Below are 19,422 nucleotides of genomic sequence, written 5' to 3'. Positions count from 1 at the left end.
AACGTTTGTTTCTTGAAAATTTGATCACGATTTAAATACAGTATTTACTTTTAATATTACCGATATGTCATCGAAAAGAAAACGTGTTGTATTATCATTAAAAGACAAATTAAAGTATTTGTTTTGATTATCCGGATTTTTCCTTATCCGGACTACTTTCATCTCCAATTAGTCCGGATAATCGAGGTTCTACTGTACTTGTATTTTCATTTATTCTTTTAGAAATTATAAAAGTAAATTTTATTGCTTGAATGTTCTCCATTAATCTTGTCCAGAGGTTCTTATTCTCACCTGTATAAATATGGGGTTCAAGTGCATTTGCACTCCAACCTACATACAATATTATTTTTGTTCCATATCCCTATTTCTGGTTCTATTTCTTTTTTAATAATTTTGTGTATATATAATATAAAATGTATGTTAAAAACTCGATATATACAAAGGCTATTTTTTAAATAAGGTCCGTTTGTGAATGATGGTAAGAATGACGAGCAATTGCAGCAGCGTGCATGAGCATCTGCTTTCAGCATGCTTTGCACGTGTTTAGATGCCATTTGCAGCTGTATCGTCTGTCTGTGTGCTGAACTGTAGAAATTTATAATGTTTAAGAAAATTGAGTCACCCGCCGACTGTAAGATACGATCTGTTTTTTTGATTTCAGCACGAAAGATCACGGTAACTGTCTTTTGGGACAGGAAAGGGACTTTGTTAGTGGATTTTATGCCAAGAGACACAACAATCAATTCTGATGCTTATTGTGTAATCATAGAAAACTCCGCCGTGCCATACAAGACAAGTGGCGTGGCCTAATGTCTTTCGGTGGCAGGCGGCAGATTTCTTTGAAGTCGAAATTTAAAAAATTTTTGAGAGGTATGACAAATGTTTGAACAAAAATGGAAATTATGTAGAAAAGTAGATAAAAGTATGTAGAATGTGGGAAAAAATATATTTTAATGATATTTACAGTATTTTTCTTCTTATTAAAAAACGGACCTTATTTAAAAAATAGTCCTCATACTTAAATTGAACAAATTGTATGTATAAAATCTATATTATGTAATATTGACATGCCTTAAATTTGGTTTCATTTTTTTGTCAATGAATTTGATTATTTGAACTATTTTTAGTAATTAGAGAGTAGATTACTTTATGTTTAATTTAAATTAAAACACTACTGGATTAGATAAACTTTATCATGATTTTCTAAATAATCATTTTGAAAAGATATAAATAAGAATTTGATTGAACCTTTGAGCAGAAAAATTAATTTTATTAATTTTATTTTAGGCTTGATCCTGCCAGTAAAGAAACTACTGTTATTAATCATATTTTTGGTGGTTATCATCGTAGTCAAGGTATAATAATCATGAAGTGATTTGATTAATTTTTAATTATAAATACTGTATTTAAAAATATGTAATAAATAATAATTTTTTATTATAATTACTTTTAAAAATGAAACTGTTTGTAACTTAAATCATTGGTTTTCAGTCTTAATGATATGAGACCGCCATTTGGTTTATATATACAGAAGAATCTACTTAGTGTAATCACTTTAAGATTTGTTGAAACTGATATTGAAGGATGATAATTAATGATAGTGATAGTGATGATGATGATGTGGTAACTAAAACTAATAGTTAGTGAAAAGTCTGGTTTTATCAACTGTGTTGGCATTAACAGGACTTTTAATACTATCAGCCCTATATTGAGGCTGATAGTATGAAAAGACAGCTTAAGGATGGATGTGTGGCAACTAAAATCAGCATAATGACATCACTTTTTTTCACTGCAGAAATCTATTTTGTGCCACTTTTCTCATACCACAAATGTTGGCCGAATTTTATTTTTTGTAGAGGCTGCCACCAAGATACATTTCTATTAGCCAATATTAGTTTGTTTTGAAGTTGTGTGAGAAAATAGACTCAATTGTTGTTTTAATGGTTGAAAGTTCAATACAACAACTGAGATTAGAATAAAAAGAGGAAAGGATAATAAATTTAATAAAAATTCTACACAAATAATCATATATAAATTAAAAGGAGAAAACAAACAAATCTTACTCAAAATAGTATTCTTTATCAAAAGATCTTAAATCTTTGGTCAAATCTTCTTTGATCGACTTCTTCTATCTAAATAAAGTACAAAATAAAATTTGTAAACATGAGGAAAATGGCTGTGTTGTTACTGTTTGCCATTTTTAATATTGTACACATGTATAGATGTGGGTGGCATAATTTTTTTCACCCTCTTTGAAGCTTAATAACTCCTGTGCTTTTTGTTGAAAATTTCTGAAATTTTGGAAAGAGGTTTGTGTATTAAGGGGATTGATGCTATTAAATTTTGATGGTTAAAGTTAAGGAGATGGGGAGATAAATGAGGTTGTGTGTCATATCTCAAGTAGGGTTGGACTTAATGACAATTTTCCTCATTACTAGCATTTACAATTTTTTTATAAAACCCATCCTACCTTCAAAATTAAGCTTTTTGCCATTTTATAATTAAAAATATGAAACGTTTTTAATAATAAATGATCATAATGGTTGGAACCAGGCATAGTTTTAAATGTTGCCAGAAAAGTTAAGCAACTTGTCACTGGATTTTTTAAAATTAAGCTAATAGTTTTTATAAACTGAAGTTTTTAAGAATTTAGATAGCTGTATTGAGTAGAAAATTTATTTCTCAGAATTTGATCTCAAAGAAATTGATCTCTCAGAAACTTTTACTTTTCTCTGGTTATACAGTGGCTTCAGAATGCTCTCTAATAGAACAAAATGTTAAAATAAATTATTTTATTTGTTACAGTAGAACCTCGATTATCCAGATTGTTCAAAATAAACAAAAATTTTCCAAATTTGCTGATTTGCACTTGGCGAATTGCAATACTGTTTATGCACATGATGGAACGCATAACTTTTTTTGTTCCAACAATGTCTCACCCGGCAAAGTGGTCGTAAACTTTTTAATACATTTTGCATTGTAATAAAAATATAACTTGACATACATATTTATAAATAATTTATATTGAAATTACGTCATTTCTATGGCCAAGGGTGGCGTAAGGCATGGGCGACATGGGCCACCTCCTACGGCCTCATGGTCTGAGGGGACCTCACACCTCAAAGGTTTATGCATTACTTAAAAGCTGTGAACGCAACGAAAAAATTTTGTGTGTCATAAAACGATAAATAGTTTGCATTTTTATGAATAAAAATTTGACAGTTTTAACTGCTTTTTATTTTATAAAATCTGTCTTCTTGCACACCAGAGGGCCTTTAAACAATAGGCAGTTTGTTAGTACCGGTCAGTAGTAGTCCAAATTCAATATGAACGTTTGTTTCTTGAAAATTTGGTCATGATTTAAATACAACATTTATTTTTATTACTATCGATGTGTCATTGAAAAGAAAACGTGTTGTATTATCATTAAAGACAAATTGGATATAATCAATGGTTTGAAACACGGTGAGTCTGGACATTCATTATCTAATAAATATGGTGTTGGAACGTCAACAATCTCGGATATAAAAAAACACAAAGTGAAAAAATTATGAAGTTAAACAATAATCAATTTTCTTAATAAAAAATAATTTAATACTGAAGCTACAGTATATGTAAATCTAGACAAATAAAAATTATTCATACTGTATGTACTGTAATGTACATGTCTTTCACTGTCAATTATTATTTTTTCGATTATCCAGATTTTTCCTTATCCAGACTATTTTCATCCCCAATTAGTCCGGATAATCGAGGTTCTACTGTATTTGACCTTTAATGGGAGAATTAAAAATATGAATAAATTTGATAAAATATATGTAGCTTATCAGTTATTGAACACATTTGAAATATTTTGTTGCTCAGATCATAATCAAACCTGAGAGAACTACATTATAATATATTTAGAAATAATTAAATTTGGATATTTTAAACTGATTTATATCAGAATTTGCTTTTTTTATGGTCTCATAACATCAAAGAAGGAATCATTGAAGGAATCATTGTTCTCATAATAATTTTTTATTTACTTTAATTTTAGTTATATGTTTACGCTGCAAAGAAAAAAGTAATACATATGATCATTTTATGGATTTTATATTGGATATTAAGGTAAGAATTTAAGTAAAATTTTATAATTGAATGATAATGTTAAAAAGATAAAATGTCTTGATATCTAACATGTTTATTATTTTTATTTTTATGAAATATTTTTTCTTTTTTAAGAAAAATTTATTTGAGTTTTTAGGAAGTTTATATTAAACTAGCTTACCCGTCGCGCATTGCTGCGATCTCAGAAGAAAGGAAATTCAAGCAAACTCGTTATGATAAAATTAAATTTACATTTCATCATTTTTATTGAAACTTATTATTATTATTCATTTTAATCGGGAAAACATTTCAAAGTGTCGTTTCAATTCTATTTATTTATTGGAGTGCTTGTGGATACACGATATTTTTTGTTTTTCCGTCTGGTGCGTACACGAATAAATCGGAAGGTTTTTCAACGCGTGAGCCGGCCACATACAGTTGCCCATGCGAGAAGCACGGATTCTCCAAATTTAGCCCACACACTCGCTGCGATTGTCAGAAGTGTGATGTTCCCCATTTTTATATATATATTTTTAATTCTTTATAATTTTAATTATTTAATTGCTCCTTCCTCTCTTCCTTGGCATGTTGTGAAATTTCTGATAGTCGGATAATAAACTGTTTTATTGTAATTTGTCTTTTTAAATTATTAGATGATATTAAAATTTGGAAAAGGGGATCCCTAGATCGGTAAAATAGGCGAATTTCCTTCTACAACTTCGGTTGTTGTTCGGTATACAGTTAAAGTTTTAACAAAGTTCGAGCGAATACGTAATTAGCAAAAAAAAGTTGAAATAAAGTGATTAAACAAAAATTATTACAAATATCGTAAATAACAGTTCACAAATGCATATATAGATATTTTTTGAAGGGGGGAAATGGTCTTCACAATTTGAAATCGATCAAACACACTGTGCGCGAATGCTAGTGTAAACACACACCATCTATCGTAGGATAAATGTACTTTGCGGGAGTGTATTAAAAAATTAAAAAAACTTTTCAAAGTTTTATGGCAATCGTACTACGCCACAAACCTTCGCCGGAGTATATTAAACAACTTCCCAAAGTTTCACGGCAATCGGATAAACGGTATGGTAATGCATGAAGGACACACAGACATACATTCATTTTTATATATATAGACAATTTTGGTTTCCTCCTTTTTGCTTTCTTTGTTTCTTTAAGAAACTATAATATTACTTCTTAAATTAGGAGCTATATGTTGCTAATTATTATATAATTAACAGTAATAATTATAATTTTTAATTTTTAACCTGATGATAAATAATTAATATGAGTAAATTTAGTAATGATAAATTTTGATTAACTGAAATATGATTAGCCTAATTTGCGATAAAATCATTTTTTATAGTAAATTAATAGATTTTCAATAAAATTGCATATTATGAGTTATCTAGTAACCATTTTATAATTCAATGAAATGAATATTTTATTTTGTTTAATTTTATCTTTACTTAATTTGTGAAAAAATTGTCAGTTTTCTATCTATATAAAACTATATTTAATATACAATTAAAAAATATAATGACATGTCAGGATGAAATTCATACATTACAAAATTAAATGTGTAGAAGTATCACAAAAATGTCTTCTTTTAAATCTTAACACCTTTTTCCCACTTCGGGAACTAGCTATCCTTATGGCGGAGTTGACCATAATTATATTTTTTAATTGTAAATTAAATTTAATGATTGTGCTGAAAATCTTGGGAATATTTTTAACAATATTTTATATATTGAGGCAGAAGAGTGGCCTAAAAAGAAGGTTGACTCCACCATAAGGACAGTTAGTTCCTGAAAGTGTGAAAAGGACATTAAGAACTAAAAGAAGATATTTTTGTGATATTTCTACACATTTAATTTTGTAATATATTTAGAGGCTAATATTTTAATTCTTTGTACTCCAAGAATTTTTATTACTGGTAGTTGCAGTAATTTTTTTTGATCCAAGCAAGCACCTAAATTTAAACTCTGCATGTCTTTTAATTGTTACATGGACTTACTACTGCATCTAAAATTGCAGTGCAAGAGGGTTTTATACATATGACGGCAACTGTTCTCTGTAACATCATACATGAATGGTATGATGTTAGATTCTGTAGAAAAACATGAATGGTTTTTCTACAGAAGTACTTTCATTTTATCATCAGTGTCGTTTTTGATAACTTGTGTTTTTCATCTTTTTTTTTTTCACTATTACCTTCAGCATCATACTTACTTTCAATTTCTTCTGCTATAGTATCATTCAAATTGTCTCTATAAGTTAAAAAACAAATTAATCTTCACTTCCAGTGTTTTCAAAATTTTTACAGCGAGTTCTTGTATTTTTTATGGGTGGAAAAAATTTGTAACAACTTATACTTGTGATTTTACACATAATATTGTCATAGCAGTGTGTCAAGTAGAAACATGTCACATTTTGGCATCGGCAGACTTGTTATGTTTACTATTGATGTTACAATAGTGGTATGTGTAGATTTGTGAGTTTTTACTATTGATATTGTCTTAATGGAGTCAGTATCTCACTTAAAATTTACAAAATTCTAGATGTAATGGTGTCTATGGAATTGTATACTATATTATTGATCTTGATGTAGCAGTACTTAAACGACTGAAAATGGTTAATCAATTCCATGCAAACTATCTACAGAAAAAAATTGAATGGAATTCGTCATGCAACGCATTTTTTGAATTTTTGGATAATTTTTTAAATCGAGATATTTCGCTTCAAAATCGCGCTATATTTAATCTGTTTTTTGTGTTTGATTAAAAACATATTGCAGTTTACGATTGTTTAATTTTTAGTTTAATACAAATTTAAAATAATATTAAAATTTCGACGTTCACGAACAATAGAAAAAAAAATTAATTTACAGAGATTCGCTGAACTTTGTACATCTGTTCGTTAGACACATCTGTCTTCTTTTAAATAAAACAAACCGCAGCTCTCTAGCTAAAGCGGGGGAGAAGTTATTGCCATTATTTACACTACGTCTCTAATTACCCAGCGGGGAGAGGAGTCGATTGTCATCGTGAAGTGATGCCGATTAGTGAACCGTATGACCGATACGGCTTACTTAATTGTTTACGTATTTCCTCTTATTACGTAACTGCGAAAATTTGACTTTACCCTCACGTATATATATAAACAGTTCTGAGTAAAGTCCTTGTTTACAATGTACTGTACTCTGTCTCCCTATATGACTAACTGCGGGGAGTGGGAAGTGGCTAGGGTATTTTTAGGTCAAAGTTTATCAACATGCTTTTATAAGAGTGAATATTTGACACTTTTTACATATTTTTTCAACGCTTTATATAATAATACCCTATAATAAATGACTAGTTAATTTTTTTTGTGATTACGCAATATCCGGAAGTAATGAGTTTCTCAGAAAATTTTTTAGCTGGAAGCTTTTGATAAAATATCTGCTTGTCTACGTAGAGTCAAATAACATGAAAACTAGTAGAATTACGCTCTAAAATAATAAATATAGCTATTTTTTAACGTTTGTTTACATAATGACTTCAATCACGTAGATTGGTTCTTCGCGGGAAAATCCAGACTAGATGGTTCTGAAAAAAACTCTCATTCGTTAAAGTTAAATCAGTCATAATATAAATTACCAATTAGACGTAATAAGCGTAGAAACAAAAGTTTTAAAGCCAATTAACAGCAAGAACGTCTTCCATCGACTTACTATAGAGAGGTGGAGCTTCCAGGGAATATTTCTTGCTAGATAGTTTTAAAAACATATTAGTACGATTAAATATTGTCGAATTAGCTAATTTAATGTCTTAAAACGTTAAATTAGTTAATTAGAGCTAAAAAACGATTTAAAAAGCGAATTTATTGTGATTGTTTACATTTTACTTCGAAGGTTGGAGGCGGGACTTTTCGCGGCAATTTTTCCTTTCACAAGTCTGTGATTAGTTACAGTAATGTCAACAAAGACAGAAGATACCCAATAAAACTTTAGAAGGAGTTTCCCTTTGATTGTTTTCAACAACTGTCTAGTTAACTTCGAAGATTTACTGTAAATAATAGGGGAGTGTATTTCCCGAAATATTTATGGCCCAGGGGTAGTAACAAAACGCTTATTGGCTTAAACAAAGTCAATCGACCTACAAAAGAGCGAATCATAGCTAAAATCGCAAGAAAACTCGAATATAACGCGAATTATTCAAATTTTTTATTAAAATCGCATTTTTGCACTTGTTGCATCTCATTAATAACAGGTGGTCACGTGATCCCGCGATATCGCGGTCGTTGCATCAAAAAAGTTAATATATGACTCATTTTTCAATATTACTAGAACTTTTTACCTGTTACACCCTCTACCAAATTTGTGTTATTGTTGATTTCTCAAAATGTCAAGAATTCATTGATGAAGCTTCATTGTTTTGTCTTCAGTAGGACAAAAGTTATATATTTCTACCACTTCCTGAAGACATACTTGAAAAGAGCAATGAACTTTTATCAAACTTCAGATCACATAGAGAATAAATAATATAAAAAGTTATTTTTTATTCTGTATTATAAAAAAAACTATATTATTATTAAAAATATTGAATACATAGCGATTTTATAAAATTTTTAATAAATAAGACATAATTTTATTTTTCTTTTCAGCAAAATGTTCAAAGTCTAGAAAAAGCATTAGAGAAATTTATTCAACCAGAATTATTGCAAAACGAAAATGCTTATAAATGTCCCAGATGTAATATGAAGGTTTCTGCACAAAAGCGGTTTACTGTACATAGACCTCCAAATGTTGCCACATTTCAGTTTAAAAGGTATATAAAATATGCATTTTTATTCTTAATATTTCTTATTTTTTTTTATGTTTAATTTCATTATTGTTGTTTATTTTTAAAATGCTAACTGAATTTTTAAAGTACTTTAAAAAAATGTAAATGAGTAGAGTAAAGGAAATTGAATGATCAAAAAATGTTTCATATAATTAAAAAATTCAATTTAGTAAAATTTTTTCAGTAGTATCAACTATTAAATTAAAAAATTATCACTTTGACTATCATTGAATAATTTTTGTTGTAACAAATTTATAATCACAGTTAATAGAGAGGTTGCAGCCAACATTTTCATTGCAAAAACATGAATGTAAGACATTCAGTGCCACCTTCCTGTAAGCCTAGAAGTTTGACAGTGGTGTTTGGAACATCAGTGGAATCATGCTTGACATTCCAAATGCTGTTGTCAAACTTCTAGGCTTACAGGAAGGTGGTGCTGAACGTCTGACATTCACATTTTTGCGATGAAAATGTTGGCCGCAACCTCTCTAATAACAACACTGAAATTATGTTAATGTTATTTTTATTAAAACTACTTTTATTTTATTTTCACTATTCTTTACTATCACATTATTAGATTTAAAAGTTGGATTAACTTAGCTCAGTAGCATTTATTTTGATTGTTTTTTTTAATCTTGTTTTTAAGTTCTTGTTTATTTTTAAATTAAAAAAATGATGATATTGCTCTAAAATTATGATTGCATTGTTAGACTTAAGTCAAATATTTATCAACAATAACAGTTTTATAATATTTTATGGTTGTAAAGATACACTTAGTTAGTATTGGCCACATATTAGATATTAAAATAAATGAGAAATGTGTGATATTTATAATTTTATGTATTAATTTATAATAATAATTTATATTAAATTATTTTCTATATTTAAATATGTGAAGTTTTAATTTAATATATAGTATTATACAGTATTAGTAGTATGTAGCATATAGTATTTAGTATTTGGTAAGATTAACAATTGCTATTGTTATTCATGTCAGTTGTTGACAACTGTTGAAAGCACATTTCTTTCTTCAGCATGTCAAACTGTAAGAACCAACCTAATATTTCTGATTAAAAAGACAAAAACAATCTTGCATCAGAGTTCTTAGGAAGAAAAATAAAATACTTTGTTATAATGTTAGACTCTTTTTATAGTTACTGTTATAGAAAAGTGAAAAAATTCAGTAACAAGTTGACTTAACTTTCCTGGCAGCATTGGTGGCAGCATCTGTTATTATATTGTATTTAAAAACTTTTTATATTTTTAACTATTATAAAATGACAAAATGCTTAATTTTGAGAGTAGGGATAGGTTTTATAAAAAATTGTAAATGCTGATAACAAATAACATTGTCATTAAGTCAGATCCCTCTGGAGATAGACACGATCCTCTTTATCTCACCACCCCAGTGACCTTTAATTACCAAAATTTAATAGCATCAATCCCCTAATACACAAACCTCTCTGCAAAATTTCAGAAATTGTTGACAAAAAGCACAGGATTTATTTAGCTTCAAAGAGGGCAAGTGAAATCATGCTTTACACACACTAACATCTATACATACAGAAATGACCAAATTTTTTTTCATTTCTCGACGTTTAAGTCCAAAGATGTAAAATTCTGGGAGTCTTTCCTTGACCAATTGCCATACTTTCCCTTTGTTATTATGATACAAGGCACCGATTAGCTTTGGTGCCTCGCATCATATTCACTTAGCTAGTGCCATTCTTGGATATGAAACTTTCAAAGTCTTATAAGCTAAACATTAAAATTTTAGAGGCCACTTTTTTGGAAGTGTTTGAAAAGTGGGTTCTGTTATTTGGACAAGGATCTGTTTATGCTAAAGCTATGTGCTCACCAAATTTTGTTCAAATTGGAGACCCGAACATCTGGCCTTCTCTTTGTAAGTGACAGTTTAACATATTACTTTGTTTTCAAGATGCCAAACTGATAAGGCTACCAGCACCTGCATTAGTTAGTAAAACTGGTGGCAAAAAAATTTAAAACAGTGAAATGGTGGTGAGTTTTTAAAAATTTTCCAGAACAACCACTGCAAATGTACATTGACATCAATACATTTTAATACAAAAGTAGAAGTTTGTTAGTTTGGCACTTGATAAATAGGAATGTATGGTAATACCAGCAAACTCTAAAAGTAGCCAATAATCTGGAATTGTCTAATGATAATCCACAAAACAGAATACAGGAGGACTCAAATACTCATTGAGTGTAATTTAGCAAACTGTATATTGTCTGCATTGTATTGTATTGAAAGAACACTGCTTTATTAGAGCTAACATACAGATATTTTTGGTAATATGTGTGACTGATTTATTTTCTTTCCCAAAGTCTAATTTGAGGATAATACACTTAAAAACAAATTTTTCATACTTGGAGCATGTGCAGCTTTTGTGAATCATTATGAATGCTCATTTTATGAAGCAATGTATTCATTAACATTTTTATAGATCTCTCAACCAATCTTAATATGATATAGTCATGCACTGTATCATCAGACTGATTAAAAATCATGCACATAAATAAATCAGATATCTGCAATGTTCAGATGCATATAACTTATCAAATTTTGCAGAAATACAAAAAAGTTTGATAATCTGACATCACTTTGGTTCTTTACATTTGCTGTGATTCTTGTGATGCTGCCAAATCAACCAACTATTATATATAGATTTCTAAAATCAGTTTGTTTATAAAATTGAATTATTTAGGATAGATGTCGGCAACCTATGGCACGTGTGCCAAATGTGACATGTGGGATGATTTTCAATGGCACTCTGATTGAATAAAAATGTAGTAAAAATTATATTTTAATTATTAATTACATATTTAAATGAAATTCATAGTTTAGCAAAGGTCATGGTACATTACAAATGAACCTCTTGTTTGTATATTTCTATTACAGTGCATGCATTTACACTCTGTGTTGCCATCTATGTGTTATGCAAGTGCTTCACATGTAAGAACATAATTCAATTAACAACTTAACTTCAAATATATACATTTTTGAAGTCCTTTATAACTGGACTAATTTTGATAACATATATGAGCTGTTGATTTTGAAAGTGGGGCAAGTCCATTTTGTGAAAAAATAGTTAAAGCTAATTCTTATTACAAATTAACATAAAATTTATGTTTTTAATCAATTCACAATTCACCATCTAAACTAAGAAATATAATTATATGCATGCAACTTATTACTGAATATTTTTTCTTATGTTAGCCACTTTTTCCTATAAAATTAATTTTTTGTTTTGTTGTAGCTTTTCAAAAGAAGTATGAAACGTTGAAATAAAATAAATAAGTAAATAAATAAAATATTCAATTTATTATTTTTATAATTATATTCCGTTCAAAGAAAATCAACGTTTTCAACAAATCATTGATTTTGAAAGTGAGGCAAGTCCATTGGTGCATACCAAAACCATGATTTCTTTCACTTAACATGGATAGCCATTATTGCATACTAAATTTACATGAAATAAGACCACAAAAATATAAAATAAGTATCACTGCTTATGAATATTTTTAAATCCATTCAAATGAGTTTAAAACCCCATTAAATATCTAACAATAGCATAAAATGGAATTGCCCCCTTTCAAAATCAATGGCTCATATAATAAACCTGGTAGAATCATGTTGGCACTCGGAATAACACTAAGTTATGTTCGGCACAACACTGATGAATGGTTGCCAACCCCTGTTTTAGGAAATATTCTTTGACTGAAAATTATATAATTTGTCACATTTTAAACTATGTAATAAAAATTAATAATTACACATTAAAATTTAAAGCTGTATTTTAAAAATTACTATTAAAATAGGATTTAAAAAAATAAGTTTTAATATTTGAATAAAATAAATTATAAAATATTNTTATATATATATTAATAATTATAGTTATATTTTACATTATTATATATAAATATGTAACAGATTCATATTTAATATAAAAAAATTATTGTTTTGATTTCTTCACTTCCTTTTTTTTTAAATAAATCAAATAAATTGTATAAATGAATGCAATAATTTATCACTAACTTTTTTATTTGAAATAGATTTGATTACAATCGGATGTTTGGTGGAAAGATAACAAAACATGTTTCTTATCCTGAAAAATTAGATCTTCGGCCTTATATGTCTGATACTAAGGTAAATGAATTTTAACATTAAAGTTTATTTGTTCATGATTTTAAATTTTTATGTAAAATATTTGTTTTTGCCAAAGCATTTTTCTCTCCATTATATTCATTGGATCTAGCATCTAATAAGTTTTGTATTATCTCAAATTATGAAAAGCTTGTAAAAAAAGCAGTAGTAATCCAGAATCAGTAATTTTGAGTTTATTAAAAGACAACTTTAAGAAATATTTTTTATCTATATTTTATTATAGTTTATTTTCATTTCTGAGACTTTTTAAATAGATTTTGTACTTCATCTAATTATTAAATAAATAAATAAAAATCAAATAAGCAAATATTTATTGTGACATTGTCACAATGCCTGGCTGCAATTTTAATTGTATTTTTAATTTATTTAATTTAAAGTATATGCTCTCTATCTGAAATTAGTAGTGACTTGCTCCTGTACATCATACTTTTCCTATTAGAATAGAATCGTGCCAGTCATCTATCTAACTCCTTCCAGAGGAAAATTTTTGAATATTAATAACACGGACTTCTGGTTTTGCATTGGAAGTTCATATATAGTTAATTGGAGCCTCCTGCCCTAAGCTGTCTGTATATGATATCTGCTTTCACCTATGTAACTCCATTCTTGAGAATAAGGAAAGACAGACAGACAGCAGTGGGAATTATAATTACAGGTTTACAATTTTTTCAAATTGCAGCTCAATAAAATTTTAATTTTATAGTACTTCCTAGAACAAGAAGGAAGCCAATGTTATAGATTTTGTATGTGCATCATTCTAGTGCCATAACTAAAGAACAAAATTTGAAAATTTTGTTGAATAAAAAGGAACAGAATAAAGACTTTGAAAAACTTAAATATCATGTCATATAACATTGTATGACATTTTTTTTTTTTTTTTTTAATAATCCCAAATTTCTTGCAAAAGTAGCAAAATTTTAAATATATTATAACATTTTAAACAAATTTAAATATATATTTTAATTTTCTAATATATGTTATATTATGTTCTACTTTATGATGAACACAGAAATACTTTCCTTTGCATATGTAGTCTAATAAACATCAGCTTTATTCTTATCCTAAGAAAGACTAGTTTAATTATATGATGAGTTTTTCTAGAATGTATACATTTATTTTTCCTTAAAAGATTAAGTATGGAGAATTCTTTTAAGATCTTTCATTTTTTTATAAGCATATCAAATTATTATTTAAATTAATTATTTAGCAATTAATTTTTTATAGTAAATATTTAGATATTTAGATTCAATTTTTTTAGAAGTAAAAAATTTGCTGTTTTCTGTCACAACTAGTTGCATAGATAGACACTGGGTGTTTTTGACATCACTCTTTATTCCTGAATGAAGAGTGATGTCAGAAATGTCCAGTGTCTATCTATGCACCTAGTTGTGACAGAAAAAAACAAATAAAAGAAGACACTGTTTCAGAATAAGCAAAAGTAAAAAATTCTTACTATAATTTATTTTGTAGGGTGGACCAGTTATTTATAGATTGAATGCAGTTTTAGTTCATCTTGGTCCCAGCTGTAATTCTGGACATTATTTCTGTTATGTTCGTAATTCTAATGGTTACTGGTATCTAATGGATGATGCTCGTGTGAGTATCGTTTTACTTTTTGATTATTTTGTATTGAATTTATCTTTGAAAAAATACAATAATCAAATATTTATTATTTAAAAAAAATTATTATGATTACTTTTACTATTTTGATGCTGATTATTATATTTATATCTTTATAAGGTGCAACTGATTTAGTTCAGAAAGACCAGACAGATAGTTTAGTCATTTTAATAAGAGCTCTCATTGAAAACCCAAGAAATTATTAACACGACTCATAATGATGTCAAGCTTTGTTTGTGCTTAAATTAAAACAAAACAACAATAACTACCTCATATTATTATTACCACATTTATTTTAAGATAAATTTGGCCTATATTATTAAGTATTAGTTTGTTCATAGTGACAAATAAAGAAACAAATTAACTGGGTTAGATTGATTACTTAGTATGAAAAGTAAACATGATGAATAAATAAAGTTTACTTTATGCTGATGGCTATTGGTTTAATATAAAATAATATGTTGTTTGTTTTTTTTTTGTGTAGTAATTTATAATTGTATGTCATAAGGAATATTGTGTCAAAATTAGAATATTTGGATTTTATGTTATATGCCAGTAACTAACTCTCTAGATCAGTGATTTCCAAACTTTTTTGAGCCACTGCCCCTTGATTCCATAAACTTATACCCAATGACCCAACTTGTTTTCCTTTATGTGACAAAAGCTTGCACATCTGAAAATCATTAAATGCAATGTTTCTTCTTACTCATTTTAACAGAAGTAAGGGAAAAGTTCTTTGACCAGGACCTGCCTGCAGCACCACCCTGCCACCCCCTTAATTATTTTTGTGTGTCGTCCCTTTAGATTTACTCACCTCCCCAGGGGCAGTAGCACCCACTTTGGGAATCACTGCTCTAGGTCCTATCCTAACTTCATCACCACCTTATTAAAAACAGGATAATTTTTTGAAGCAATTGTTTGGAAAAAATTTACAATGTAAGGTAGAAAATATAGTAAGATAATTATGTTCGTAAGATTTCTCTTAAATAGTCTGTCAGATAATGAAATCTCAGCATCAGAATTATATAAGTTTAGTATGATTTTGGCTTTAAATGCTTTTGTTCATCAATATTATATTTATAATGAAAACAATTGATAACAATTTGTTACAGATGGAACTTTACTTCAAAAGAGAAACAATGTTTTCTATAAAATTCTTTTCATATAATATAAATTTTATCATAAAGTCTGTAATATAAGTTACATTACAGTGAAAAAAAAANTTTACTTCAAAAGAGAAACAATGTTTTCTATAAAATTCTTTTCATATAATATAAATTTTATCATAAAGTCTGTAATATAAGTTACATTACAGTGAAAAAAAAAATTAAAAGACAAGTTTTTAAACTTAATTTTCATTTAAATATTTCTTGACATATGAAAATGATTGATTTGAACATTTTTCTTCTATATCTTCTACATCTATATAATTTGAACTAAAATATCACATTCTATATGGTATTTTAGTTTAAATTATTACAAAAATAAAACCAATTATTTATAGACTGGTGCTTTATATCCAGCTTCTGTTTGGCATTGTTCAGCTTTGGAACATCTGTTGTAATTAATCGATATCTGTATACTTATATACTTTATTCACAGTATATAAAAAGCATAATAAAATCTAAGAGTGGTAAGCAAATATATATCCTAATATTACATTAATTTTAATATAATATTGTTTTAATTAATAATGAATTACTTTAATATTACTGTTTAGATACATTATTTATAAGTTAATAAAAAGAGTTAAACATGCAGATAGATGTTTTGTGTTAATTGGACTATTCTGTGAGTCAAACAGGTATGTAAATGATTATAATTGTGGTCCATTGCTCATCAGGTAATGCTACCAGAGGGTCTTAAAATTGTTATTCCAATATCTTATAAAATGTCTTGCAGAGACTCAGAATTTTTACTATACCTATTATTTAGAGATCTTCAAATACCAGCTATGTCTGTACAGTACAATAAAACACACTATGCACAGTTTTTAGAGTTTAAGAAAGACTGCATTATCATGCTTAGGAATGCAGGATGGCCATTTTGTTGAATAGCCTTCCATCTGGACAATTTCTGTGAGGAGGTATTGTGACAGTGGTTATGTCAGGGCACACATGCATGGCAGGCAATTATGATACTATACTAATGTTATTTAATAAATTAAACATTATATAAAGCTATTTATTATATTAATGTGTTGAATAAACAAAAGGATTCTGAATGTAAAGTTACCATAGGTCAAAAATTGTCCATATTCAGTTTCTTTAAATTGAAAGATATTAAAGAAAAAAGTTGAGTATCGAATTATATATTAGCTCTAAACTGTTAAAGTATTGAATATATACATATATATTTGATGAATTATTACACACATCAAAAATGTTGATTAATTTATTTGTTTTTATCTATTTTAGTGCATTTTATGAACAAATACAATTTATTTTGATTTTTAAATTTGATTTTACATTTACATAGTATATATTTTTATGTTGAATAGTTTCTAATGTACAGATTATTTTAAATATATTATGATATAAGCTTAATATTTATAAGCATTTATTACTATTTTTTCATATTAATTTAAAGTGTTATTTACATTTTATATAATTTTTAGGTTCATCAAGTTAGTGTAAATCAAGTTCTGAATCAGCAAGCTTATGTTTTATTTTACATTCGTGTAGCAGCTACTAGTTCTAATCATTTAAAGGTATTAAATTTTGATATTATACCTGAGAAATTTTAATAATTTATCTAAATAATAAATTTGAATCATAAAAATTTTAGATCGCTACATTTTTATTTGAAGACCTATTTATGTATTGCTGAAAGTACCTTTTATAATATTTAAAAAAAAATCATATTTTGCTGAAAAGTGCAGATTGTATTTTTTATATGCTATGAAGAATTTTAAAATATAAATTTAGAAATTTTTAACATGCTCCATATTTTTAGCATTTAAAATATAAATTTTTAACGTATGGATAATTAAGGCAATGTAATTCCTGGTTTAAGCAAATACAAATCAATAATTCTTAACTGTAATTTGATTTTTAACATAACTATTGAAGAAAATTCCATATTTCATTAATAGTTATGTTAAAGAATTTATAGGCTAGATCAGATTAAATAATAATTAATTTGATCTAACCTATTAATGAATTATTACCTGATTCATTTTTGATTAATCCTATTGTTTCATAGGATGAATCAGGTAATAATTCATTAATTTATCCTATGGAACAATAGGATGAATCAATGAATTTAGATATACAGTAAAACTTCTCTAACTCAAATATTTTTTTAACTTAAGGAAATGAAGTACTAGGTAGGTCTGAATGGAACAGCATAGAGATTTAACATCTTAAACTTGAATTTACTTAACTCAAATTTTCTCCAAGTCAACGTTTTTCGTGATCCTCTTGACACCAATTTATGTTCATTTCATCTTTTCTGACTTCAATTCCAATATTTATTCTATCCAAAGTGATCATAATTATTGGATTTTCATGAAATTTTCAGACAATTAATGGTATCTACTCTCCAATACCAATTTTCAGACAATGTTCCAGTCCAAAGTGAGAGGTCCTCTTGCTTTATCTCAACAAGATGTACAGTACTGCAAAACTGTTTGATTTCATTAATTAAAGTGACCATACACGTTAAGTTAATCCTCAAAGGATTAACCATGCATGCTTGACCTTGAGTAATTCCTGATAATGTGTGGGGGAAAATTTAATAGTTTTGGCGAACTGTACCGACCACTGGAGTAGAAACGAAAAACCATTGATTTTCCTGCACACTGTCAGACTGCGCAGACCGACCTTAACATGTGTGCCATCGTGTCGTTCAGTTGTGAGACTACTGAGTAGTTAGAACAATGTCTCGTGAATGTTTGGAAGAATTATTTTCTATAACCTTACTAACTTTTATTATTTATAACCTAAAAAAATTAATTATTCAGGTTATAAATTATTTTCAGATCAAAAATTTCTTGAGTAAATTAAAATTATAAATTATTTTAATATTTAGAAAACTTTGCAATTCATTTCTTCCATTTTCATAAAACATCTTGATACTCTATATCATTTTCTTTTACATTTAAAAAAATTTATTGTTTTAATATCCAAGTAAATTAAAACATGACAACTTAAAATAAGACAAAGTTTAATAAATTCTTTTTAATTATTAAATTATAAAATTAATTTGCGATAATAATGTTTACAATTTGTACTAATATCGGATGTGGTTGAGAATTATTAATATATATTCGTCTATAAAATTTAATCCATGAATTTTTTTGGTAGTAAAATCGACTTGCCATTGTCTTTCGCTGCTTTTTAACATAATCTATAGGCCAAGATTTCTCTTGAAAAATTAATTTTGTGATATGAAATAATTCCATTAAAAAATTATTCGTATGAAAAATCAATTTTGTGATTAGTGCTACCCAAACCACTACTACTACTATTTACACCATAGACTTCTATGCATACTTTTTCCCGCGAGTTTTAATAGAATTTGTTGCCAATAAACATCAGTGGCGTAATAATAAACACAATGACGTAGCGAACGTAACTGCACCCGGGCCGCGACACTATATTGGCGCCCCTCCCCCTCCAGAAACAAATTTTGTTATTCTTGGAAACCATTAGGCTCCCCTCTGCCAGTGGCGCCCGGGGCAAGCTGCCCCAC

The 19,422-nt window shown here is 27.8% G+C and overlaps 2 protein-coding genes across 4 annotated transcripts in view; both read left to right on the top strand.

The window, feature by feature from the left end:
• LOC111627666 (ubiquitin carboxyl-terminal hydrolase 36-like) overlaps window positions 1–1,375 on the top strand; it is a 30,309-nt gene extending 28,934 nt beyond the window's left edge. Inside the window, exon 6 of the mRNA XM_023371270.1 lies at window positions 1,288–1,375. Coding sequence (XP_023227038.1) covers window positions 1,288–1,375 — 88 coding nt within the window. The remainder of the gene's footprint in view (window positions 1–1,287) is intronic.
• Window positions 1,288–19,422, top strand: part of LOC111627657 (ubiquitin carboxyl-terminal hydrolase 36-like) — an 88,408-nt gene continuing 70,273 nt past the window's right edge. For 2 of the 3 annotated variants that reach the window (XR_002757044.1, XM_023371256.1), the window contains exons 1-5: window positions 4,057–4,110; window positions 8,740–8,903; window positions 12,996–13,089; window positions 14,578–14,703; window positions 17,345–17,437. Coding sequence is in view for 2 of the 3 variants with exons in the window: in XM_023371256.1 (XP_023227024.1) it covers window positions 4,087–4,110; window positions 8,740–8,903; window positions 12,996–13,089; window positions 14,578–14,703; window positions 17,345–17,437 (501 nt within the window). In the remaining variant the exon portion in view is untranslated. Of the gene's footprint in view, window positions 1,356–4,039; window positions 4,111–8,739; window positions 8,904–12,995; window positions 13,090–14,577; window positions 14,704–17,344; window positions 17,438–19,422 lie in introns of those variants that run through there. The other variant, XM_023371257.1, reaches the window with a different exon arrangement.

The sequence above is a fragment of the Centruroides sculpturatus genome, unplaced genomic scaffold (genome assembly GCF_000671375.1).
Source record: "Centruroides sculpturatus isolate CEXI.00-Female unplaced genomic scaffold, Cexi_2.0 scaffold255, whole genome shotgun sequence".
In the NCBI taxonomy this organism is placed as follows: Eukaryota; Metazoa; Arthropoda; class Arachnida; order Scorpiones; family Buthidae; genus Centruroides; species Centruroides sculpturatus.
Note: the sequence above shows the minus strand (reverse complement) of the source record. Positions and strands in the feature narration are given on the sequence as shown.